The sequence below is a fragment of the Choloepus didactylus genome, chromosome 15 (assembly GCF_015220235.1).
Source record: "Choloepus didactylus isolate mChoDid1 chromosome 15, mChoDid1.pri, whole genome shotgun sequence".
Classification (NCBI taxonomy): domain Eukaryota; kingdom Metazoa; phylum Chordata; class Mammalia; order Pilosa; family Megalonychidae; genus Choloepus; species Choloepus didactylus.
Genome location: NC_051321.1, coordinates 8,379,042 through 8,404,615, shown reverse-complemented (window position 1 = coordinate 8,404,615; position 25,574 = coordinate 8,379,042). Strand labels below are relative to the sequence as shown.

The 25,574-nt window shown below is 51.6% G+C and overlaps 1 protein-coding gene across 9 annotated transcripts in view; it reads right to left on the bottom strand.

Annotated features, from left to right (window-relative positions):
- The window catches only part of CTBP2 (C-terminal binding protein 2), a 166,776-nt gene that overhangs the window by 33,897 nt on the left and 107,305 nt on the right, over positions 1 to 25,574 (bottom strand). For 7 of the 9 annotated variants that reach the window (XM_037804371.1, XM_037804367.1, XM_037804372.1 and 4 more), the window contains one exon: positions 16,117 to 16,276. The exons of 1 other annotated variant lie outside the window; for it this stretch is intronic. In XM_037804371.1, the coding sequence (XP_037660299.1) occupies positions 16,117 to 16,174 (58 nt within the window). In that variant the 5' untranslated portion in view covers positions 16,175 to 16,276. Of the gene's footprint in view, positions 1 to 2,339; positions 4,270 to 16,116; positions 16,277 to 25,574 lie in introns of those variants that run through there. One more of the 9 variants, XM_037804375.1, reaches the window with a different exon arrangement.

Below are 25,574 nucleotides of genomic sequence, written 5' to 3'. Positions count from 1 at the left end.
ATAATCACGCAGGTCCCACGGCAGAGGGCCCGCATGGCTGGATTAAAAGCTCGCCAAGTTCCAGCCCAGCGCTCCAGGGGAGAGGCCTGCCCGCCCCGAGGGTCAGGTTTCTGGACGTGGGTCAGTGTAGATTTGGGGTGCTTTTCTTAGATGTAAACGTTATCCTCTTGGGGGTAAAGTGGCCTCACAAGCCCTCCAGAGTGGGCAGGAGGGAAGGGAGAAGATGCCGGAATATTAATATAGAGACACTATCTAGTTGTGCTCTGGTTTCAACAGATCCAAACCTGGCCGTTGGCTCCATGAAACCTGCATAAAATGCCCCTGTCGCAGGCTGAAAAGGTATCAGAGAAGCAAGTCAAGTTCCTACCACCTGCACCCCCCCTTCCCACCCTTTATGGGGGTGGGCAGAGCTAATGACACACCAAATGGACAGTCAGGAACGAGGAGGAAAACTGTAGCTTTGGGATAAATTATTTGACCGAGAAATTTATTTGCTGGCAGACTTCCGACCCTGCGGCTTTTCTGGGAACTGGCCCGCCGCCATGCCACGGAAATAAAAAATCGATATCCTTCAGGCTGCAAAACCGTGTGTTCACAATCACACTCCATACGACTTCAATAATATCCCTCACCCCACGCCCAAATAACAGCACATGTTTTTGTTAGATGGTGATGCAAACTAAATAGAAAAAAAAGAAAATGAGGTAATTTTGCAGGCCCTCCTTCAGCAAAGCCTTCCCCGACTTCAACGGGGAGATAATCTTTCGGCGATTATGACCAAACCCTCCTGTCGCTTAGCAACACATAATTAAGGAATATGTTTTCGGATCTGCTTTGCAAGCCTGGTCATTATCAGATGAAATTACTGGAGCAACAAATGTCATCGCCATGCAAATTAGTTGGCTGCAAAGAAAGAATGTTTGACTTATGAGGCAGAAGGACCCCAGAAAAATTATCTGACTTCCTCCTGTCACGCATTGATTAAAAAAAAAAAAAAAATCAGATAAATTGTATGAGCAGACTTAAAAAAAAAATACATTAGACAAAACCAGAGTCTATAGTGAGAGTCAAGAGAAAAACCCAGCTGTAACTCAATCGCACCTTTAGAAATACGAAGAAAAGGCACGGAGGTCAACTTTGTCAAGCAACAACAGCCACTGTGGCTGGGGTCAGGCAAGTCATCAGCAGCCGCCCCCCCTCCCCGTGATCTGAGATCAGATCTCAGACAGATCTGAACACGCCGTCTTCGGTGGTACACTGCCAGCTGTTTCAGGGGCAGATTTAAAAAGGTAGAACTTATTTTTTGAGTATGATCCCTGCCCCCCTCCACCACCTCATAATATAAATTACTCAGAAAAAAATTCATTTAAAGAGGATTTAGTTTCCTAAATTATGTTGACTATCTGAGACAAGGGGGAAGAAAGTAGCTTTGAAGAGAAGACTGATTTACATTTTAAATTTTCATTAAGATTCTAGAGTTAAAAAAAAAAAACCTGAATGTTCAGAGGATGTCTGCCAGAAAGTTCCTCTATGTTGTCCAAGGAAACACGCAACAAATTCTATCTGGCTCATGCTTTCAAGAAAACCACCTAGCATCTTTCTCCCGTTCCACGACTTGGAAATATATTCTTCCCTACAACCAAGCAGAATTCCCAACTGTATTTTCAAATATGAGACTAAATCTGTTTTTGAAACATGGAGTTCTAAGGGATTTCAACATCTTGCTCTGTTGAACACACAAGTCTGGAAACACATGTGTGCCTATCTGTGTGGCGGTTATTCACGCCTTTGATAGCAAGTACAGACCTTTCCGTAGAAAGCAGGTTTCCACACTGGCATGCACTTTTAATGGTGCACGGGGTGCCATTTATGCAGGGTGTTTGAATAGATATTCCTGCCTTCTCCAAAGCTACCCCAGGAACGTGAACCAGGAAGGACGCCAACCCCGGGGAGGTGAGGGTTCTGTCTGTCCTAAGTGATGGCCAAGGTTCCCCAGAAACACAGCTGAGGTTCATCTCTGCAAAGCAAAACGCACAACTCAACTCGAGCGCAACTCAGCAGGGCTCCAGTCGGCAGTTACGAATCAAGAAAAGGAAGGGACACTGCCCTAGCAGGTTGGTCTGAGATGCAAATCTTTCTAAACCCAAAGGACCTGCATCAACCTGCCGGCCTGGGAGCCGGCTGCAGCCACTTGGCCGTGTCGGTGTGTGTGTACGTGTGAGTGCACACGCTTGGTCTCTCCAGGCTGGGTTAGCGGGAACGTATTTAAGGAGCGACTATCCCACGCCAAGGGCTATGCCCCTACGCTCTGAGCCAGGAAACGGGGGTGGGCACATTACTTGGTTCTGGCGCAAGCATGGTGGGCACGATGATGGGGGCACCTGTCCGCCGGGCCGCCTTCTGGTACGGGGAGTGCGGGGTGCGGAGGCTTTGGCTGGCTGGCAGCAGCATGGCCGGCTCCGTGGGGACGCCTGGCTTCCGCAGGAGCTGGGGGCTGCCGTGGGGGCTGGGCAGGGGAGACGGGGGCACGCTGCGCTCCCGCTTCAGCAGCTCCATGGGTACGGTGTACGCAGTGGAGTAGGCTGTTCTGGGGCCCGGGTGGAGGGGGTTCGAGGGGCCTGGGTTTGTCAAAGCCACCCCGGCCTGGGCAGGGTACACAGGCCCCAGCCGTGCTGTCAGAGCACAAGGCGTGGGAGAACTGTAGCCAGAGCTGGAGGGCACGTGGGGGGCGTGGCTGCCCACGCTGGGAGCAGAGCAGGTGGCTGCCGTCTCTAGGAGGTGTTGGGACGGGGCGCTCGAGGGTCGGCGGGCCGCGTCTCCAGCTCTGCGGGATGCTGCCTGCAGGGAACCCAGGGGCTGGGGCTGCAGGGCCGTGGTGCCGCCCAGTGTGGCAAAGCCACCCTGGAGCAGCTCGCTTTGGTGGCTGAAGCTACCGGATCGCGCCCGGGGCCGGGGGCCCGGCTGGCCCTGCCGCTGCAGCTGCATCTCCATCCTGCAGCTGCTGGCCAGGCGGCTCAGGACGCGGGCCTGGCCCAGGTTGGGCGCCACAGCCTTGATGTCCGTGTCCTCCAGCGTGGCCAGGACGGCCGGGGAGTCAAAGCCTTGCTGCAGCAAACCCGCGAGCGTGCTCTCCGCCACGCCCTCGGCCCGCAGCAGGGCCACGAACTCGGGGACCAAGCCTCTCTTGCCACCAGGCGCCTGGAACGCAGACATGTCGGCTTCGTAAGTCTCAAAAGCCACCTTGGAGGTGACGCTTTCCCGGGCAGGCCTGTAGCCCCTGTTGACCGTGCCTGGGGCTGGCCCTGGGCGCCCGTCTGAGGCAGCTGCCGAGCTGGGGTCTACCACCAGGCAGGTCGGGGCTGCCTGCCGGGCAGAGGCCGAGCTGAGGGGTCTCTCGCTGACCTCGGCATAGTCCTGAGCCGGGGGGACAGCAGGCCCCTCCGCTCCGTACCACGTGGGAGACGGGCCCCTGCTCTGCGGCCGGAGCCCCGGGGCGATCACTTTACCTCCAGGATCCTGATACGGGAGCCCAGCATCCTGCAGCACAGGGGTCCGGCCTGGAATCGGGTCCCACGTCACTCTGCTGCCGAGCACCCCATAGCCATAACCGGGCACCGACCGGCTGGCTCCTGGGTCCTGCCAGTAGGGAGGCTCTTTGGGTGCCCTGGCAGCTATGGGCAGGTGGCCGTAGTCGTCCTGCAGCGGCAGGGGACCCCGCCCCGACATCACTGCCTGCCTGCTGTCGTAAAAGGCGAAGTCAGGAGCAGACATCTTCCTGGCAGCGGCCCGGTTGTGGAAGGCTTCCCGGAACAGGGCGGGCTCCTGGCCCAGCACGGCGGCCTCCTGCAGCCCGTGGCTTGGTGGCTCCCACCACGGCCCCTCTCCTCCTCCTCCTCCTCCTCCATACGTCAGAGAGCTTCTCCCCGGCCGGCTCTCCCAGGGGCCGTCGTACCACCCCGCAGCATCCCAGCTCTGGGAACGGCCAACATTTATATGCCTGCTTGGCACCGGCATTGGAAAAGAAACAACTGCAGGCGAGGCGGAGAAGACCTTTCTTTATAAATCTTCAGTTACATCCATCAAAAACAGACCTGCCTGTTCTCCGGCCCTCCCGAGACGGTGGAACCACCAGCCGGGGGTTTCCTGTTTCAGAGTCCAGCCTGAATTATTAACGCTCCGAAACCTTAGTAGACAAAACCCAATGCTCACAGCGACTGCCTCACTCCCATCAGCAGCAGGAAAGGTCTTTTCTTTGCAGCTCAGTCCCAGAGGGGGAGGTGCCGTGGCCCCCGTTGTGCCTGGCCCGCTCCCGCAGACCTTCCCTCTCTCAGCTTGAGGATTAGGAGCTAAATAAAACCTCTAAAGCTCCTGTGCCATGTGACAGCTCATTAGACTGATGAAATCGCTGCCTGTGCCACCCAGGCCTCCTGGCTTGCAGCTGAAATTATTTTTACACCGAAGCTATATTCATCTTACCTTTCAGGTAATTCCTTACCAGGGTACTTTTAGGATGACACCTCTGCCCCCCCCCCCAAAAGGTGCCTCCCCACGCCCCTGTCTCCAATGGCCTAAAAGTGACAGAAGGAAAATAAAAGACAGCTTCAACGTCAATTCTAGCTTACCCATCCCTGATGAAACTCTAATCCATCGAACACAGCTAAGAACACATCAAATGGGAGCAGACAGGCAGGATAAATTCAAAGCGTGCCATGCAAGGTTCTAGAACACGAAATGCTTCTAGGAAGGGGCTGTAAGGGGCTGGGTCTGCAGCCAGCTCGTCACTTTGCCAATACTGAAACGCAGCTTTGAAATGACTTTTTGATTACAAATTTGAACAAGTTAGATTACGGAAGTCCAAATGGACTCTCCACCATATTTTCATAAAACACAGCTCCCTTCATACTGCCAGCAGAAAAAAGCATATTCATGATCTGGAATTTATCATCCTAAGACGCCAACCACAGGAAAGGAGGGTCAGGGGCTAAACCCTGACGTTATGAAACAAAACCAGGGCAGCTGCTGCATCAGACAGCACAGCTTCCTTTAAATATGTTTGAGAGGAAAAAGAAAATAATTCCAGCAGGCGCGGCCTGGCTAAGAGCTTGCAGATGATTTTCCATATTCCTACGGATTAAGCTTTCCCAGAGACCACGAGGGATTTGGTACAGCAACTATTTAGATAAAGAAATGACCCAAACAGGAGTGCTTGGTGTTTCCCTCTAGGAACAGAACGGTCCTGGGGAATCTCCACCGAGTGCTCTGCCTTCACCCGTCCCTCCCAATCTGAGAATCAGCTAGAGAGAAATAAAGTCATTTCACAAATTAGATGTGAGAAATGCTGGAGAATTGCTGGGAGGGAGGAGAGTGCGGACAATGCCATTTCCAGGAAACAGGGCTACAGTCTAAGGGGGCAGGGACCCCCCCACCCCAGTCCCGCCAGCTACTTATCCAACTTGAGACCCGGTTTATCTGAAGACTGGGAAACCCTGCCCTCATCCCCTGGCCTCCCGGGATGCAGGGAAAGGAAAGGAAAACAGAAGTCACACTGCAAAACGTTGGATTTTTGCATATAAAAGAGGCCTCCCTGCCCCACTTCTGCTACCCCCTGCTGGAGCCCCGGAGGAAGCGGCTGGGCAAGGGGAGGGACACCGGGCCCCCCAGGCGCACAAGGATGCAATGCCTCTGTCTGTCCAGCAGTCTGCGGGCACGGTCCCTGAAAGGACACGTCACAAAGCCCAGGACGCAGGAGGGGTGGCCAAGTCCCAGCGCAATGGGAAGCAGCACTACACGGCTGCAGAGGTCACTTCCGGGCACTGCTAGGCGGCCAGGGCTGGCCAGAGAGGCCCCGAGCTTCCTGCTCTCCCCAGCTTGCCGCCCCCACTGCGGGCTCCCCTTCGGGAGTAAACGCTAACGTGGAAATTGAGCCCGGAGGACCCAGCAGGACACACCTAAGGCCAAAGCGACTTAAAGAGAGGGAAAAGAACCAACCAGGTAATTTCCAGACCTTCTCTCCACGTCCACCTTGTCACTCCCCATCGTCCAGCCTTGGGTTTTGGGGCCAAGTCCTCCTGGTGCAGATCCACCCCACTTGCCACCTCTCCTTCCACCATGGGCAGATAACACCTGGCCAGGTAGGACGGACGCCACAGATGTGAAATGTACCTGCCCTTTATGGTGGCCGGGAACAGGGCATCTTGGATGTCAAGTTTTCCTTACAGAATTGTTACTGTAAGGCTTTAAAACCGGGGAAGTGCTGCACCCTATCAGCCGTTTAACGCGACCCATAAGCACCCTCAGGGCGGGCACGACTCTGTGGCATCCCAGGTGCCAGGGAAGGCAGGCCGAGGGTGTGGCAGAGCCAGGCTCAGAACCCGGGGGTGCCCGACCCCAAAGCCAGCTCCCTGCTTTCCCAAATCCCGTGCAGCCTTCCTGGGGAAATTCCTGCCATTCTGGTGCCAGAAAGGGAAAACAAATTGTGCTAGTTTCTGTAAGGCTGTCTAAAACTCAAATATATTAGATGTGTCATTTATAAAATGAACCAGTTGAGCATCAGAAGCAACTCCTGAACATTTGCATTTCCTTTCAGAAAGGAAATGTTCAGATCAGCGGATCAACCCTGAGCAGGTTGGGGGAAAAAACCCGGTGCTCAATGTTTCCCCTATAGGGTAACTCTCGGGATGTCACCCAACTTATTAGCATCTCCAACGACAGCAGAGCTGTATGGAAGGATGCTTCGCTCACCAGCTCGCAGGGAACCGGGAATGCTTCTTGGAAGGGCTTCGGGGAAGACATCGAGGGTGGGACGTGGGGGGAGGCCCAGGCTCCGTACGTCCAGCCGGCTGCCCGTCCTGCCTGGACGCTCCCACGCTCACCCAGGGCTGCTCTGCCACCTGCCAGGTATGATGGCAGACATTTTCCTGTGCTGGGTAAAAACACCTGTAAGTGGACTCACTCTTCCAAACACTCTGGCAGATTTTAACACTTTTATGGAACCTTTTAGAAAGGGCTGCTTCTCTGAAAATTGCATGTTGACCAAACAAAGCGAGAGGAAGCCAATTTCAGAGAGTAATGAGTCTCTCTGCCCTAACTCTTGAATCCTCCAAGGCCCTCACTACAGAAAACGGCAAAAAGTAATGTAAAATTTATATAAAGTAAACATACAATAATTCTAAGGTAAAGAACCGTCTTCTGAAAATTAAGACAAAAAGAACCTCAGCTTCCTTGCAGACAAAATAAACCTAAGAGGTAAAGCCAGTTCTTGGGTTCCCTGTGCAGTGTAAGGCGCCAGTTCACGATTAGAGACTGAAACTCAGAGCTGGACCCAGACAGTTTCAGAGGGTCAAGGAAGAAATGCGAGCAGGGGGCCGGGCAGGGGTCCCTCCCACGGGTCTTCCGGCCAAGTCGCCAACAAACCTTTCCAGGCTGTAGTCGGTATAAGGACCTGGAAAAGCGCTTGGAAAGGATGGGACATAGAATTACTGCTCTGGGAGGCTGAACCTGCACTTTTGGGGGGGGGGGGGGACAGCACCAGATATTTGGTGCAGTCGCAGGATCTAAAGTCCGGGCTAACTTGGGGGGTCGTGGCCGGCCCACCCCTCACTGCCCGCCTGGTTTCCAGCCCGGTTTGCCTGCTAGGAGGAGATGCCAGCCGTGGCTGCCCCGGCTCTGGGGTGCTAACTTAGATGCCTTCCTCCCGATGGGCCAAGAACCGGCCTGGACTTCTGTCCACTGGTCTCCTGTAACCATGGGGGCCAGGCGAACACACCAGCTCCAAAAACGAAGGTGGGATTTAAAAAAACACCCCGTGATGCTTCCCTGTGCCTGCTGAAGCCCGAGAGGCAAACCCCCAGCCGCCTCCGCCTCCCGCAGGCAGCGTCTCCCCGGGGACACGGCCGAGGTTAGTGGGTCACACATGGTTTCCGGTGGAGACAGGGCCCGGAATAGCCATGATGTATCCACTTCCTACTTTGTAATGCATGCAGGCTCTGCTGGGTTTTTGTTTGTTTCTGTTAAGATAAATGGTCTAGAATTTATGTTTAAACACAGCTTTCTGCCTTAAAATTTTTTCTCCTTTCCTTCTGCCCCGCAACACCCCTGACACTGCCCCTACTCGGCTAATCCAATTTAGAGGGAGGAGAACCCAACCTGCAAAGGTGAAATAGCAGACAGGAAGCCTGGAAGGGTTTTAAGGCAGCCCTTCCTCTAAATGACACAAGTAGGAACAGAGAATCAGTGGAGTCATCCGCTCGTCTTCACTCTGGCCGTGACCCATCTCAGCCCGGGCTGCGGCGGCCTCGGCACATCAACACAACACGCAGCAGAGCAAAGCTGAGGACCTGGCAGAGCCAGGCAGACGCCTTCCAGATTAGGGCACGTTCGACGTGCTCAGCTCTTTCATAACTCTATATTTACCACTTTAAGTAAAAACAAAGACTTATATTTTGCTCCTGATTAGATTTCTTGACTAAATTTTAAAACTGGCTGAGAACCTTGTAATGAAAGTTAGATTTGATGCACATCGACTATTGGGTAAAAAGCCCTTGGCTCTTTCATGGCACCTCGTGAATGGGCCAGTGAAGCAAGAAGTGTGGGCTAGGACCCCAGCTTGGCTGTGGGACCCGGGCACGCTCACAAACAACCATCGAACAAATCTACCTTGACAGGCTGCTCCGAGGGTGACAAGAGATGACACAGGCAGGTGCTCAGGTCACGAACTCCTACCTACCTCAGAAGCCTCACTAAGAATGCCCCCAGCAGACTCTAACAGCCTCAGGCCCATGGCCCCCTCCACCACCACCCCACCCACCACATTCCATTGTTTTATGTCCCCTCTTCAGTACTTCTTCCTCATCTCTGCTTGTGATGCCCCCAATGCGGCTGTCCATCCGGGTCCAGCTCGAATACCCAGCCCTCACCAAGCCACCTCAATCCACCCATCACCTCCACAGAAACCTGCCACCCCCCGAGATGAGCAGGACACCATAAAAATAACCCAGGGAACACATTTACCTGGAGGCCAAGGTCCTCCCTGCCCAGTCCTCCAATGGGCACACCTGCACGTTGTCCAGGTGATGGAGACCTGTCCCTTGGTCTGTTTGTCACTAAGCTGGCCGTCTGACATGTGGGCTGTGTCTGAGACACAGAGGACTTGACGGTGGTAGACGGTCCCTGCCCCCAAGGAGGGTACGGAGTGAAGGGAGGAAACCACATGGAACTCATTTTTCTCACTGGAAAGCCCCTGCCTGTGGCCGTCCAGGCCTCTGAACCCCGACCTGCCTGCCTCAGCACGGGCTGCCTCCTCTCCCGGCCCGTGACCAGCGGCACCACGCAGAGGAAAGCAGTGCAGGACTGCCGCCCCCAGACAGCCGATGCTGCCTGGCAGTGACCCATGCCGCCTCGGCTGGTTTGCAGAAGGCAGGCGTCAGGTGCTCTGTGCTGGGCACCATCCCTGGGCAGGATGTCGGGGGCAAGCAGGGCGTGCACACTGCAAAGCAGGTTCCTTTCTCCTTTGCTGTAATTCCTGAACACAGCCACCACGGGGCATTAGAAGTTGCCCTCCTTCCCAGACACCCTCTATCCCATCACTGAGCTCGATTTTCTCTGCAGCATTTGCTACCGTGTGAAAAAAACCTGGCGATCGAGTCCTTGTGCTGAAGTTCTGCAAAGGCAGGGGCCTTGACTGCCTAGTGCACCAGCGAGCCCCCAGCAGTGCCTGGTGACAAAGGGGCATTTGTCAAACGGGGGGTCAACAAAAGGATGATGCACAAGCAGCTCTGTTAGTTACAGATGACAGAAACCTGAAGACACCCCGTGCACACTGGACACTGAAACATTCTGGATTAGGACTTCTGCCTTTGGAAAAGTCCTTTTAAAGGGTCCTGGTCAATTTTTCTTTTCTTATTTAGAGCAAAAAAAAAGGGTTCAAAATATCATTAACACTGGATCAGACATCTGCCTCTTCATAAGAACAAAAAAATAATAGTTTCAAAACCCACTGACCAGGATGTTCAAGTAGTGTCCAGAACATCTATAAACTTCTCTATTATGTTAACAAAATACAAAGAATTTGTCCATTGATAAGTAGTGCTAAGGCTGTAGCTAAAATCAGAAACAGACTCCATGGCTTGCCATTTTCACTTTCAGGCTCTGCTCTAAAATCAAACATCTGTTTCACTAAATGGGGAGCAGGGGTAGGAGGTGAAGGTGTGGACGGCACAGATTCCCTGGGGCCGTGGCTGGGTGACAGGAGACAAATGGGACACCCGTGTGTGGAAAATATGTAGGTGCTGCAAAGACTTTCTGTTAGCACAACGAAGGGCTGACTCACCACCCCACCTAGAACCTCAGAAGAATCTGCTTCACCTCTTCCAGGGTGTAAACACGAAGGAGAGCACCTTCTTGTCACAGATCTCACCAATCAGGCTTTCAGGAACAAGCCCCACAGATGCTCCAGCCCCTCAGATGGCTACTCCACAGAAACCCACCGCGCTGTATCCCCAAAACGCACCCCTCACCCCCAGCTGGTGGTGCTCAGCCAAGAGCGGGCCTGGTCCTGGGAGGGGAGTTTGGAAATTCAGAAAGCCACGTGAGAGAGCATACGCACAACGAACTGCCTGGGCTTTATTAGCAAGAGAGTCAATCAATGTTTGGGACACATCAAATAATGTTGGGTGATTTAAGTCTACTAAATCAATCAGCAATGGGTTCTGTCTTCCCTGTGTATCACTCTAGGTTCTGCAAAAGGAATGAGAGGGAAAGAAGCTGGCAGCCAAGTGTATCTTGGGGTTCTGGTCCACCAACACCCTAAAGTACTTTTAAAGTAACTGGGGTGAACTGAGCTAGGACACACCCAGGCCCAGTGGGGCACTGCTGCAGGGGCCTGGCTCTGCAAAGCCAGGATGACTCTGCTGCCCTCAGATCTCATCTGACAAGGAAGGTTGCTTGGAATCATCGGATCCCTGGTTCCTATAAGGTTTTTAATGATCTCAAAACCAGAGCCCCCTTCCCTCAAACTGCAGTGACCAAGAGGAAAACGCCAAATGTGGTGGGAATCACCTCAAAAAGTGACCGAGAAACAAGTCGCCCGCTGACGGGCAAGAGCTGGATCCATGGCTGTGGGAAAAGAGCCCCAAGCAACAGCCACCACGCAGTCCAAAATGAGCCACCCCCCACCCCCCACCAGCTTTGGAAAGAAACACCAAGCAGCCTTAACATGTCACTTTTAGAAACACATGGAGCTTAAAGAAAATCTGCCTTCAGGAAAGAGTCCATCGGCAAATTGGCAAGTGCGGAGAGAAGCTTACATCTGTGTTTTACAAATCAGTAATAACAAGCATTAGTAAAACATTTAACCTGATTCTCATCTGCAGAAATTGAGGGCCTCGCTGGGTGTAGCCATTATGTGAGTCCACTCCCCTCGATGAGGGTGGGCATCCCAAGGGGAGGGGTCCATGGGCCCCAAATTTATCTTAAAACCACAATCACCTGAGGCAAAACACAGGCTCTGATCCCTTGTAAATAACTTCATTTCTGGCTACGAGGCTTAAACGTGGCCACTTCACATAGCTTTACTCGTCCTTCACGGAAACATAACGTTGTTGTCATGTATTCATTTATACTACAGAATTTTAAGTCAGGTTTAGTTGACTATTGTATATTTACATAGCTGATGTAATTACAGCTAATCACATAATTACTGGAAAAGTGCATAATTGCCTAATCCCAACATGTAATTATAATGTATAGCAACATTATAAATTCCATTTAAAAAATCACATTTTGGGGACTATTTTGATGTGACTGTGGACACCCTATAGAAACCAGCTTCAACACTGTTTCTTTATAGTTTGCTTTTAAAAAACAAAACAAGGAATGATTTTTATATTGCATTATGAAAGATCAAAAGACAGGTCAGACAAAAACATATGCCCCCAAAAAAACAAGCCAAAAACAGGGGCCTCTGGCCTGACTCTGTGGGCTGCACTTTTCCCTGAAGGGAAAGGAGAGGCCACTCGTCCCTCCCAGTGGGTGCCGATGGGCACGTGCCAGGCAATGAACGCTGCTGTGAGGAAAGACCCGGTTCCTCCCAAGCCAGGGGTGAGCGCGCAGCGGCCCTCACCGTGGCCAAGCTGCAGCTCTCGGGTGCCCCCACCTTTGCTTCTTAGACTTGCTGCGAACAGCAACGAGCCCTCTTAGGGGGTCGTTCCGCGAGACTGACTTGCGCAGTGGCAAGCTCTCCCGACGCAGAAGAGCAGAAGAGAACGCTACACAGAAAAGCAAGCTGATGGGGAAAAAGTTTTCCTCTGCAGCATTTTCTGAGTTTTCCATCCTCCTTTGCCACAAAGTTGATGTAGAAAAGTTTCCTATTTGTGTAAAAGCCATGCCTGGTCTCCGGTCCTTTAGGGCCTCTATTTTCCCCACATCCATCCCGTCAGCCCATGTTTGTCACCTCCTTTTAGAACATCTGAGGGGGGGGAATGTTTAATATGATCATTTATTTAAAAGGAGGTTCGTACCATTTCTTTTTTTTACCGAGGAAAAGCATCCTTGAATTATGTCATAAAGGGAACTCATTACAGCTCAGGTGATACAGTCTTCAGGACCATTTTTTCCATGCGTCCAAGACATTCAAACAAAATGAAGTAAAAGGCAGTATCTACTTTTTTTCAAACTGCATTTTCAACAGCCACAGGGAAGGATGGTGTTTAGTGATTTACTCTACCACAACCCACAATAAGATGGTCTAACAAAAAGTCATTAGCAAAGCCACCATGGTGTACTACAGTTCTACAAATCCAGGCTTCCGGAAAATGCTTTCCAGGGTTACTTTTGCAATGCTGAGTTAGAGCAAGCCCTCATCTCTGACCAGCCAATACTTGGGGCAAATCAAAGTAGCTCTGGAATGCTGCAGTGAGGTATTAGAACTCCCTGGAACAATTCACAAATGCAATATTTCAACAAAGGCAGCAAACAAAGGGGAGGGCCAAGACCTAAATTATACATCAAAAAGAGCAGATTCTGTAATCTGCTTATGTATTTCAGACCTTGCTCTCCATAATTCTTATACAACAGCACTCTATGATTGTTTGATATTAGGAATCAATAAAAAGCAGAGAATTACAAATATCAAAATAGAAAGGGTCACTTAAAGGAAAAACTAAAATCTGGCTTTTAAGTCAGCTTCAATGCCCATTATTCCAGCCAATTTGGATGGAGTCTTAAAGACTTCGGCTGGTGAGAAGCAAAACTGTATTCTGTTTCCCACTCTAATCTTGGGACCGAAACCCCTCCCATGGGGTATGACATCTCAGGTCAGACTCCGGGCACACAAAGAGACGTACCCCCATCTTCCCAGACTTTGACTCTGTGGCCACCGCTGGGAGGACAGCTGAGAGTGGCCACAAAAGGACGGGCACCTGGGAGCCTGGGTATGGGAGGTTTTGAGGAGGAAGGGGCTGGACCAGGTGAGGCCTTGAAAGGCAGGTGAAGGATCTGGGAGAAGTACCTGGGCCAGGATAGTGCACAGATACAGCCCAACTGGCTCAGCTGGAGCAAGAACAGGGAGTCTTCAGAAGGCAAGTCCCAGCTGAGCAGGGGACCCCCACAGCCAGGAGTCTGCAACTGGAGGGTGTTTAGCAGGCAAGTGGGATGAATTTGAAGGGGCCCGTGTTTCCAGGACCCAAAGCAGGAAGTTCCTACAAGCCCAGGTGTGGATGGGCTATCTGCTGTGGGACAGAGCAACTCTACGCTTTTAATCCTAAAATTGTACAAAGATTAGGGGGCCCAGGAGGCCCCTGGGGTGGGGGTCTGGGCAGAAGGGAAGAAGAGAGTAGTTTGATGGACTCCCTGGACTTGCAAGTAGAACAATCTACGAGGCATCGAGGTTTTCAGAACTGACTATGGCGAGAAGCCAAAGGGGAACGTAGATGCCAAAATACGTGGGGCAGAAGAAACCACGAATGCACGATGGGGCTGAATCGGGGAAGGGCGGGAGAGAACAGCAGCCTCCCCGGTTTCTGGGGTGCAAACCACTGACTGCTCTGTGCCTCACCTGCACCTCTGTCCTGACCCCGACCAGGCGCAGTCAGCTCAGGCACGCGAGGAGTGCCAGTGCCCTGCACGTGCACAGGACCAGGGAACGGCCATTGTTACTCAGTGGGAGGCCGAATGAATGTCAGGGACCACGCACGACAAGCTGCCCCTGAGCAGCTCAAGGCCCGTCTTAATAGTGGTTATTGAGAACTGAAAAAAATAATTAATAAATAAAACTGCAGCTGGCTCGGGAACCCTGGGCATAGATAAAGGGGACACTGAAATTTCTCCTAAAAAATGTTTGCTGCAAAATCCGTATTACAGATGAAGCAATGGGTGGGAGGGTTGGTGAGCCTTGCTCAGAAGGTAGGGCCAGAGGGTGCGTCGATGGCTTTGCCTGAACCAATAAAATCTCCTTCTCTACGTAAAGTTGTGCCTATGCAGTCACGGAAATACAGAATTAGGGAGACTGGTTCCTCAGTTCCATTCTCATCTTGTGGTATTTCCAGCAACGCTTGAGCGGAGGGGTTGGCATTAGAAAGTTGATCCAGTAATGCTAATTTGGAGGGGGGAGGGGGGATTCCACAACTCTGATGAAGAATTTCTCCACTAAAGATAAAAAATAAATTTTGAAAAGCCCCATGCAATCAGAAGAATCCAGATTGTGGGGGCTTCTACCAAATAACTGGCCTGGATTCTTGAAAAATGTCAATGGTTGTGAATGACTAAAAGGCAAGGAGATTATTTTAGCCTAAGGAGACTAAGGAGAATCAACTAAATGCCACGTGGGACCCCTGGTTGGTTCCTGCATAAGTGAACGGACGTAAACAGCAAGAGAGCAAATAAGGGACACGTGGAGGAATGTGCACGTGAAGGCTGTATTAGATAATCCTGTACCAGGGTTAAACTTCTTGGGGTGATTACAGTAGAGTGGTTGGGTAGGAAAATATCCTAGTGGGAGATTCCAGCCGTAAGCAATTAGAAGATGGCTGCATCTGTAACTTTCTTTCCAGTAGTTCTGGAGAAATTCATCCATCCATCCATTCACCTACCCACCCACCCCCTACCTAAAAAGAAAGCAAATGCAGTCAACGTTATTGATTGGTAAACACAACCGAAAACTATATCTGTGTCTTCACTGTACCACTCTTGTCAATTTTTTCTATAGTTTCAAAAAATCTAATAATATTAAAAACAAACAAGCAAACAAACAACAAACCACAAACCAACTTTAAATCCATCGAGACCCTGACCCTGCAGGTGAACCCCAGGGGTGGGGGGAGGTGCATCTCCCACACTCTTGCCGTCTCTCCAGGGGCACACGCACTCAGGAGGGAACACGCCTCCACCGAGCCCACAGGTGGCTCTAACCACACCTGCCCAGAGGACAAACAATTCCCGCAGGTGTGTGGGACCTGTTCCCGAGAGGGCCACTGTGTGCCCCCGGGGTGGGGAGTGGGTGCCGAGTCTCCATGTCCCACCATCCCAGTTTCCCTGGTGCCAAGTTCACCAGTCACCACTCCAGCGGCAAAGCTGCCGGCCGGGGCTTCACCCTGAGTACAAATCCACACACTCACTAATTAGGAGAGGATGAAGCTTAACCAACATTTCAGAGTTCTGCCCCTGGTTTCCATTAGATTTTAATTACGTTTACTTTTCCTTTCATGAATAAAACACTTCCAGACATTTGCAAAGATACCAGGGACCTGTGCACATTGCAAGGGGCAATGCTGGGCTCGTTAGGAATACCTCGGAATTTGTCTTTGTAAATATCTTAATTTGAAGCAGATCAAGTCCAGAAAGTTCAGGAAGTGAAAAAAGATGGACATAATGTAGAATGTCTTCCGTATGCAAAATAATCTTGGGTGTGTGGAAGCAATGGACCCTCCCTCGCTTCCTGGCTCCACCCTTACCCCAGAAGCTAGGCCCTGTCCTACTGGAGATGGTGAGGGGTGCTGGCGGGAGGGTAGGGGGTGGGGGTGAGGGCTGCTGTGCAGGCAGACACCTGGACAGGTGCACAGGTCTGGGGTGGAGGGCGGGACTACGCACCTTTCGCGACAAACCGCCAATTACGCTGGCTCTTACCTTCACAAATTCTGTCCAATCGCTGTCGCTTGACTTTGTGCTTATCCACAAGGGCCATTCTTTATCGGACTTTGCAACTCTCTGATTCAAAAGGCAAAGCAGTCCTCTAAGAACTTAGGGGAACTCGCAGGAGTCTGCGTGCATTACGCCACTATGAACCCTGAAACGAGCAGAAAAGAATCCTTACTCTCTGGGAACCCTTGGGGCACAGGACAGGTAATTTGGGACTTTGCTGTCACTTTCTCCAGGGGATCTGCCGTCCTGGCATGTGGCTGGCTCTCCTCCTTCAAACACTGGTAGGGGACGGTCCCTAAAGTCCATTTTTACCTATCCCCTACCTTCTGACTTGTAAGAGGAAACAAGTGAACATGCACAGGGCAATTGCCAGTTATTTCTGAAAGCCATAAATAGCTGCACGGGGATCTCTTGCCTTTAAACTTCAGGACTGTAAACGCCAGTTACTGGTCAATCTGAACTGGAATAACCTGTGCTCCAACGCTAGAGGCCAGCTCGTCTGGCCTGTCCCTTGTGCCTGTGAGCCCAGGGAGGTGCTGTGCATCAAGGGGAGCGGCTCACAGAGCGTGCTGGAGCACCAGGGGCGTGGGGCAGGCCTGTGATGGTCCTGCGCCGAGATGCAGGTGCCAGCTGCAGCTTCACCAAAGCCCTGCACCTTCCACCGGGCAGTTCACAAAACTTTGCAAAACAGGAGTTGAAGCCACTGCCCCGCACAACACAAGCCCCTGAACTTGACATGATTGCAGGAGAACTGGGGGCAGGAAGCAACAACATCACCTAACGAGGACCGCCCAGTGCTACCTTCCTCACATCTGGAGGGTGCCACCGAGAGCACTGGCAAGGCCAGTGTACTTCTGGCCTTGACGTTTGGTCCCAGCCTCGAGGGTTGCCAGGATCTCCCCTCTGGGGTTGGGGCACGTGGTCAGCTCCAGTGGGGAACTCATATGCTGCCCAAGGAATGGGCAGCTGCTGCCATCCTTGTTTCTACAGGGAGTCAGGGCTGTGTGTTTGGAAGATTTTGACCCTCATTTTCTGCTCACCATACACCAGTTGAGGCTGCAAACCAGTAACTGCCAATTCCTGCTGCCCTAGCTTTGAACACACTGCTTTGGGAATGACATTTTTCAAATCAAGTAAAATAAAGCCTGAAGAATCCCAACAAAGAACTACAATGTTTTGAAACTGTTTTATGGTCTCCTGTGTTTTATTCAACAAATAACCTGGCTTATCTGTTTAAAAAGAAAGGAAGAAGAAGAAGTTGTCTTCAGCAAATGAGGGAGACAAAAGTGAGGCTCAAGGGTTAAAAATGCCCATTTCCTGGTGCAGTGGGGAGAATTATTATGCACGGTCATCAATTATGCAAAACTCTGGGAGTTACTTTATCAAAGGTCAAACCACAGGTCTGAACCCCAATTATTAAAAGGTAGACAACTTCCGGGTAGTTAATGGCTAATTTTCCAGCAATGAGGCTGAAAAAGCACCCCAAAGATTTATGGCAATAATTACGTGATTTTTTAAAGAAGAGCTGGGAAAAGGCACAATTTCCAATCACATAAATTATTAATGCAATGTCCAAGAGATACCAAACTCTTTCCAATCCTGAGATGTCCCCTAAACCTGGAATTACCATATCTGCTAAGTGAGGAGATGATGGTCACCCTAAAGCAAGATGACACGCCCGTGGATGGAGATGGAGTGGAAACATTTTTTAAAATCTGGTTTTGCTTGTGCTGGGCTTTTTTGAAAGCGAACGATGCAGGTAGATGGTCCCTACTCTGACAGACTGGAGAGGAGAGATGAGGTTGGGTAAAGGGGGGTACATGAACCCTTGGGCTGGTGGGTTTGGGCCACGTGAGACCCTGTATGCCAGGCTGGCCCTGAGTGCTGAGGTTTCCAAACCAGCCTGGTACCTCCTGACTCTAGTGTGAAGAGAAAATTCTGTGGTAACCGCCTCCTCCAAAGGGCGAGAGAATTAATTAGTTAATATTTGTGAAGTGTCTTGGAGATGAAAAATGACAGCATTATCATCTGAGGCAAGCCGGGTTTCACACCCTCCTCCCCCAATTCCCTGAGTGAGGCGTAATCACTCTTTTTGCTTTCCTTTGAATTTTAATTTGTATAATTAGACGGCTTCCTGAAAAATTGATAAGTAGAATCTCGATCATGCAATCAAAGGAAAGATCAACCATCAGCTTACACAAATTGTCTGGGTCCTGTTATAAAATAATAAAAAATAGGAGCCCCCCCTCACTCCCAACTGACTCTCGGAGGCTGGCTTGGGGGTTGGGGGCACCCTCTATGGCTGCCCCTCTCACGGGGAGCCCCGTCCCCAGCTGCAGCCTCACCCTGGTTTCCAGCCAGCCACAATGGCAGCAAATTCAGACTCTCGAGGCTCTGGGCTCGGCGAGAGCTCTAATGTCACCCTAGCCCCCTCCAACCCCCAAACTATTTCTTTTGAAACAAGAAAATGTGAAATGTGACATTTTCTTCCTCTGCCCTCCCAAGGAGGCCTCAATTAACATAAAACGTCTTCCCGATGATAGCGCCAGGCCCTCCGCAGAGCCACGCTGTGCACAGTGGATTCCGGCTGCTGTCTCCACTGATAATGCCAGCTCGCCATGCCCGCCATCGCCCCGGCCTGGCTCCCAGGTAGCATTACGGCTCCCTCGGTGATGCCCGCGATGAAAACCAACATTGGGGGGTGGGGGGCTTCTGGACTCCTTTGGCATTTATCTCACCCCCATCTGTACTCATAAATCACAACCATGTTTGCCACCGAATTTATCAACCCCTATCATCTTGACTATTGTGCCGGTTTGAGTGTATCGTGTCCCCCAAATGCCATTATCTTTGTGGTCTTGTGTGGGGCAGAGGTTTTGGTGCTGGTTGGATTTGCTTCGAATGTGCCCCACCCAGCCATGGGAGATGATTCTGATGAGATGCTCCCATGGAGGCATGGCCCCGCCCATTCAGGGTGGGCCTTGATCGGTGGGGCTATATAAATGAGCTGACTGGGGGGAGGGAATGGAGTGCAGCTGTGGGTGATGTTTTGGAAGAGGAGCAAGCTTGCTAGAGAGGAACGTCCTAGGAGAAAGCTGTTGTGATGCTGGAGCTTTGGAGCAGACGCCAGCTGCCTTCCTAGCTAACAGAGGTTTTCTGGACACCATTGGCCATCCTCCGGTGAAGGTACCCGATTGCTGAGGTGTTACCTTGGATGCTTTGTGGCCTTAAGACTGTAAGTGTGTAGCGAAATAAACCCGTTTTATAAAAGCCTATCCATCTCTGGTGTTTTGCATTCTGCAGCATTAGCAAACTAGAACAACTATCTAATCATCTATCATCTATCTAATCAATGTTCAGCCTGAAAAAGGTAAATATAGAAATATTTTAAAAAGGAGAAGAAATGTGTTTCACTGGCCCACTATTGCTGAAAATGTACAACTTCTACTATGACAGTAGGGTTGTTGGGGATAGGGATGGAGTCCTGGGATTTACTCTAGAATGGCCTTGGGCAATCTGCTGTGGACATCAGGCCCCTTGAAACTGGAACAGGGATAATACTATGGTCGTCCAAAGTGGTGGCGAGGACCAGAGGAGGCTCTGCACAGACACACGGACAGCAGGTGCATCACCTTCTTTTGTCTCAGCCAACTTTGGACACTGGTCCCACCCAGGGGACCATCACTTACTCTGGCTTAGGCTGGGAGGAAACTCACAGCGAAACTCAAAAGCTCAAAAGGAGAGCCAGGTCTTTCCGTAAAGAAGGATGTCCCAATGCCAAACCTTCCAAGAGGAAACACCACCTTCCACCTCAAAAGAGAAGACCCTGAACCCCAGGCCAAAGAACACCCAAGATCTGAAAGGACATGGAAAGTTGGATTTGCTTGAAATGAAGGCTGTGACCTAGGGCCGAAACGTCTGGCACCAGGGAATGCAACTTATTTCATAAAAGGGAAAAATGCTTGTGTAAGAAAGCTACTTGGAGATTTTTGGCTAATACAAGATACAGGTAGAAAAGAAATGTTCCATATGGGTTTCAAAGAGAAAACATGAAATTTAAGGAAAAGAAGAACAATAAAGGAACACCACTTTATTTCACAATCACTCTCTTAGATATCAAACACAAAACAGAAACATCCAGAAGCAAAGAAGCCAGGGCAAGAGAACTGGGAAGATCCCCTCCCTGGCATGGTCCAAAATCTGGGCATATTAATTTTATGAAATGGCCATTAACTGCCCCGTAGGCCCTGACCAAACCCTTGTGAGGTTACAGAGCACAGAACCCCAGTCCTCACTTACCTAAAGATTTAAATCTCAAATAAAATTGTAAGATCCTTCCACTGTCTTTATTTTAGTTCCTAGTCTTTATAAAAGATGAGGCGGTTGAGGGGATTTACACAAGTAATTGCACGTCTTCAGCAGTGTCTTTCAAAATGAAGTCTTCTCAAACCACTCAAACATGATGATAGCCTTAAATTCTTTTAAGGAAATCTACTTAAACATTATGTTAATAAAGAAAGAGAGAGACTCAAGTTTTGCAATATGCTAGTGAATTAATATTATCACAGTTAAGCAATTACTGCCAGGTTCTGCAAGTGAACCCCTCGAGTCCTCAGAATGGATTTCACCGTTACGCCTGAAAAGGGACTTGAGGGTGAGATGATTCCACCCAAGAGAAAAAGCTCCGTGGTGCCTGGGCAGCTTTGGCCTGCAGGTCCACCGCCCTCTGGAGAGATGTGACACCACTCTGGAGAAGCGCCACCAGCCCACCCAGCAGTCTCATTTACCAACCGAGGCCACGGGGATCTGGTGTCCGTCAGTCCGGCTGAAGCCAACAAGAGAGCCCGCAAGTAGAGGCCAGGCACTCGCTGGGGTCTGCAGCAGATCCGCAGGTGCCTCACGCCTCGAGAATGCTGGCCTGTCCAGCCGGTCTGCCGGGAAAACCCTCCCTGACCCTTCCTCTAGTCCCACAGAAAGTCACGGGGTCAAGGCCACCTTGGAAGCACCCATTCCAGAATCTTCCGAAGCCAAACTTGAATAAGGGATTCCTTTCTTATGAAGGCAGCTGGGTAGAAAGCTCTAAAAAGGGTGATCTAGGTTGTTTTATAAACCACACCTGAATAACTAATTAAATGACAGATATAACAGAATGAATGGCCCATGGGAATGACACAGTAGCAGGAAAAACACCAGCCAAGCCATAGGTTAAGTGGTGGCTGCAATACCACAATTCATAAAATTATTCAAGCTGTACTTAAGGAAGTAAAGCCTTTTGGGAAAATCGGATGTAGGAAATCGGGTGACTGAAGTTAATTTTCTAAATGGCCCAAAGCTACTCCTTCTCCTGGATTATTTACCCAGTAGTTTAAAAAAAAAAAAAAAAAAAAAAAAAAGGTCAGACATCAAGTAGCATATAAAGATGTAGAGGGAAGTCTCCCACCCCACCCCACCCCTACCCTCGAGGTAACGGGCAGGGTCCCTCCCGAGACACACACTGACCCTTCGCTCTGGGTGTTGGAGAGGGGCCTGTCTAACCACCCAGCACGCCTGGGTTGCCGAGCTGCTCCTGTATTCCCAGGGAACGCCCAGTAGGCTGACCCTCAGGGGGACACTGATCTTCTCCATGTGTGGGCCTCACTCTGTGATCCCAGGGCTGGTGCAGCACGGCTGTCCTGGGGAGGGTGGGGAACAGGAGAGCTGCAGGTAACACAGGCCTACAGCCCCCTCCCCCCACATCTGGGCCCAGGGAGGTTCCAGAACTCAGAATTTTTTTTTTTTTAAAGGTAATACAGTACTCACATTCCCAAGTCAATCATTAATATCTTTATACATAGATTAAGAGACCTATGTAACCATTGGTTCAGGTCAGGCCAAATTTTGCCACCAAATGGGTTACAAAAGAAATCGGAGGCAAGGCTAAGGAACTGTGGGATGGAGACCCCGTAACCCACCCCATGGGGCGTTTGTAACCTCAGAGAAACTTGCAGAGAGAGGGAGCGAAACTCGTGTATTAGAGATAGAGGCGGCTCCAGTGCTGTGCACCAGGACACGTCTGCTGGGGTCTGTGGGGTCTGCAGCCCGGCCCCGAGGGTCCTGAAGGAGGCTGACGCCTGTGCATTTGCCGTGGGGGGGGGGGGGGGGGCAGGGCTGGATGCCACACCAGCTCAATTGTCAAGGAGGAAACATAATCAAAGACCTGCAAAGGGCAGGGGACCTGACTATTGGCCAAGGCAAGAGCCACCTGCCCCTCTCTTCCTGGAGACAGGCATCTGGGGTTACATGCGGAACTCAACACTAAACTTTATAATGGTGTTTGCAGTGGGGGGGCGGCAGCCCTGGCCCCGGGGAGGCGGCCGGTAATGCCGCCCCACGGCCAGCAGAGGGCACTGCATGCCCGCACGGCCGGAGCTGATGGGCCGGACACACCTTGCTCCTTTCTGCCCCTTCCTGGGCTTTCCATGAACCTGAGAAATACCTCGGAAACTTCCAGAAGGAAGGGCCCGAGGCGGGTTGGGGCTCAGAAGCTGGATTCCCCCTCAATTTCAGGAAGCAAGCGAGACAGAAGTTACCTTCCTTTCGGTTACCCTCACAGCAGCAGGTGTTCAGGTTTTAGGAGCAGGACACGGGGGCTGGAGCCCCCTCTCAGAGCTGAGCCAGCAGGTCCCAGAACGGAGGCTTCCCTGCCCACCTGAGGGGTTCTTTTCCATTACACCGGCAGGTCCAGGAGGACGAGCCGCAGTGAGGAAACATGAAGACGACCTGGCAGAGATCTAATTTCTGCAAAGAGGAAAGAACTGGGGAGGACTGGGCCGGGCCCTGGGCGAGGAGTCAGGGTTTCCATGACACACCGGGCTGGAGGCTCCGGGCACACCTGCTCTGAGCGGGAGGGCTCGACTTCCCTCGAGCTGCGGGGTCAGCATGCTGTGCAACGCGGGCGACCTCAGGGCCATCGTCATCATCGGCCACACACTCCGGGGAGGGAGTCAGAAATGGCCAGCTTCCCAGCCTCAATCCAGGACTGATCCTGAATCCGACCCAGGTGGCACACTGAGAGGCCGGGCCTTACGCCTCCACGTTCCCATGAGCCGCTACCTGCCTGGCTGAGCACAGCAGTGGGGCCTTGGCCTCGCCAGTCGGGAAGCAGACTGCCCAGAAAGCACGGCCAGGTGGCGCTTCCCCCCACACCTGCAGGGCACCTGAGAGCAGGAAAGGTGGGGCTGGGTTAGCCATGGGCTCTAAAGTCGGTGAGGACACACACGCTCCACTCCACCCCCGGCACCTCCCTAGAACCAGCACCCTCTCGGTTCACAGCTAGGGTCGTCATGGCAACAGGAAGCCTCTGGGAGACACAGCTCACACTTGGCCTGACTTGGCGGTGATGCCTCGGGAAAGAGCCGGTGCACTTGTAGATATGGGGGTGCCCCACCCGAGCCTCTGACTCCCCAAGCACCTCCCCACCTGGTTCAAACCACATTTTGTGGGGTTGGCTTTGCCCTCCTCTATTCTGGAGGAGGGTCCGGGGAGCTGTGCGGGCCCCCAGGCGTGGCCCAGGCCCGAGGCTGGCAGGAGACGGAGAGGGGGTCCAGCAGCCTCAGCAGGCACTCCGACAGAGAGAATGCCAGCTGCCGTCCTCGGTCAGTTGTCAGAAACAACATCTGGGAGATGACCTCACCAAACAGCGGGAAAAAGCTCACTCCAAATACCCACCTGTCCAAAGGACAAACCAAATAACAGTCCGGAGCCACTGTGATCCAGGAGACAACGCTCACCTGTGCCCGGGGCCCTGCCCCACCACTCACTCCCACTGGGGGCCGGCCCTTCAGGGCAGCAGCTGCAGGCACGTCGGGGGAGGGGGGGCTTCGTTCTACCTCCTGGGGCGCCCATCCTTTATTGCAAAAGGAGATGGCACTTGCACAAATGCACAGCAGGAGAGCCAACCCGCTTTCAAGAACAGAGTAATTAGTTCGTATGACGCCAGATATTCCATGTCAGGATCTTTACCAAAATCCAAATTCTTTAACAACGTTTCTCTAAGAAAAAAGCTGCTCAGCTGTGGGCGAGGCGGGGGTGTGTGATTTGTAAGCACACAGCGCTGCTGTCACGTCAGAGTTTATGGGAATGGTAAACAGGAACCAGACACCCCTAACTCCAGAAAGTCTTTTGATGGAAAAGCAACTCTTTCCAGACCTTAACTTTCTAACCTGAGTCATGAAAAAAAAAAAGAAAGCCCCACAAACCTTAATCTTATATGTAGCTCTTTAACAACATGAAATAAAACAGCTTGCAGCGATTCATTTTGCTTAACGGGACAGTTTTGATGTGGAGGACAGCGTGTCACGGACGCCCAGAGGGGAGGGCAGTCTTTGTCTGTGTCCGGGACCGAAGGAAGTGGGGCTGCGGGACCGAGGCGGGAGGGGAGCGTGTGACATTCCTGTGTCACATGAACTCATCTTTCCTGATCAAAAGAGAAAAGGCGGGGGTGGGGGGGAGCCTCTAAATAGCTCCTTTTGTTTTTCTGTTCTAGGCTATTCCTGGAGCCAACCAATCTTCTTGAAGTATTTCACCTGTTTTACGGCTGGCTCCCGTCCTAGACTCCAAGGCTTTAGTGGGTAAACAGTGCCAGCCTTACCTGCATTAAAGCTCAGAATGTTCTAGGCTATTGCTAAAATATCCCTTCTTAGTGTAGGGAGCTGGCTGGGGCAGGGGAGTGGAGGCTCCAGGTGAGAATCTTCTAGAGGTGGGAAACTTCATCACAATGAATTATGTGGCTCTATGTACCCCAGAAACACATGTTCTTAAACCTAACCCATCCCTGTGGGCGTGAACCCACTGTCAGCAGGACCTCTGGGTGAGGCTCCTTCAGTTAAGGTGCGGCCTTCCACCAGGATGGGTCTTCACCCTGTTCCTGGAGAATGAAATTCAGACAGAAGGCGGGAGAAAGCCATGGGAGCAGCCAGAAGGGGACACCAACAGAACCGGAAGAGAAGGGAGAGACCAGGAGACGCCACCACGTGCCTTGTCATGTGACAACTCAGGACAAGGATGGACGGAAGCCAGCGCCAGGACACCACAGACTTTGGAGATAAATAAACCTTGATGACGGCCTTGACTTGGACTCTCTCGCAACCTCAAGACCGTGAGTGAGTGAATTCTCATTGTTTAACCCATTTCCCGGTGTTCACCCGAGCAGCCCAGGAAACTGAAACGTGCACCCTGACTTTCCAGGGCGGGGGAATGCCTGGATGACCAGGGTGGTGGGGTTCAACCCGAGTCCAACCACCTGCTTAGACAGGGACACCTCCCCACGGCTAATGCCCAGGGATCCTCATTTTACTGTGAAATCCTATTAAAGAATTCCCAACGAGGGAATGGCCACTTCTACCCTGAGCTCATTCATGGGGTGCCGTGCATGGGGAGGCCCTGCGGGTGAGTAACACAGGGGA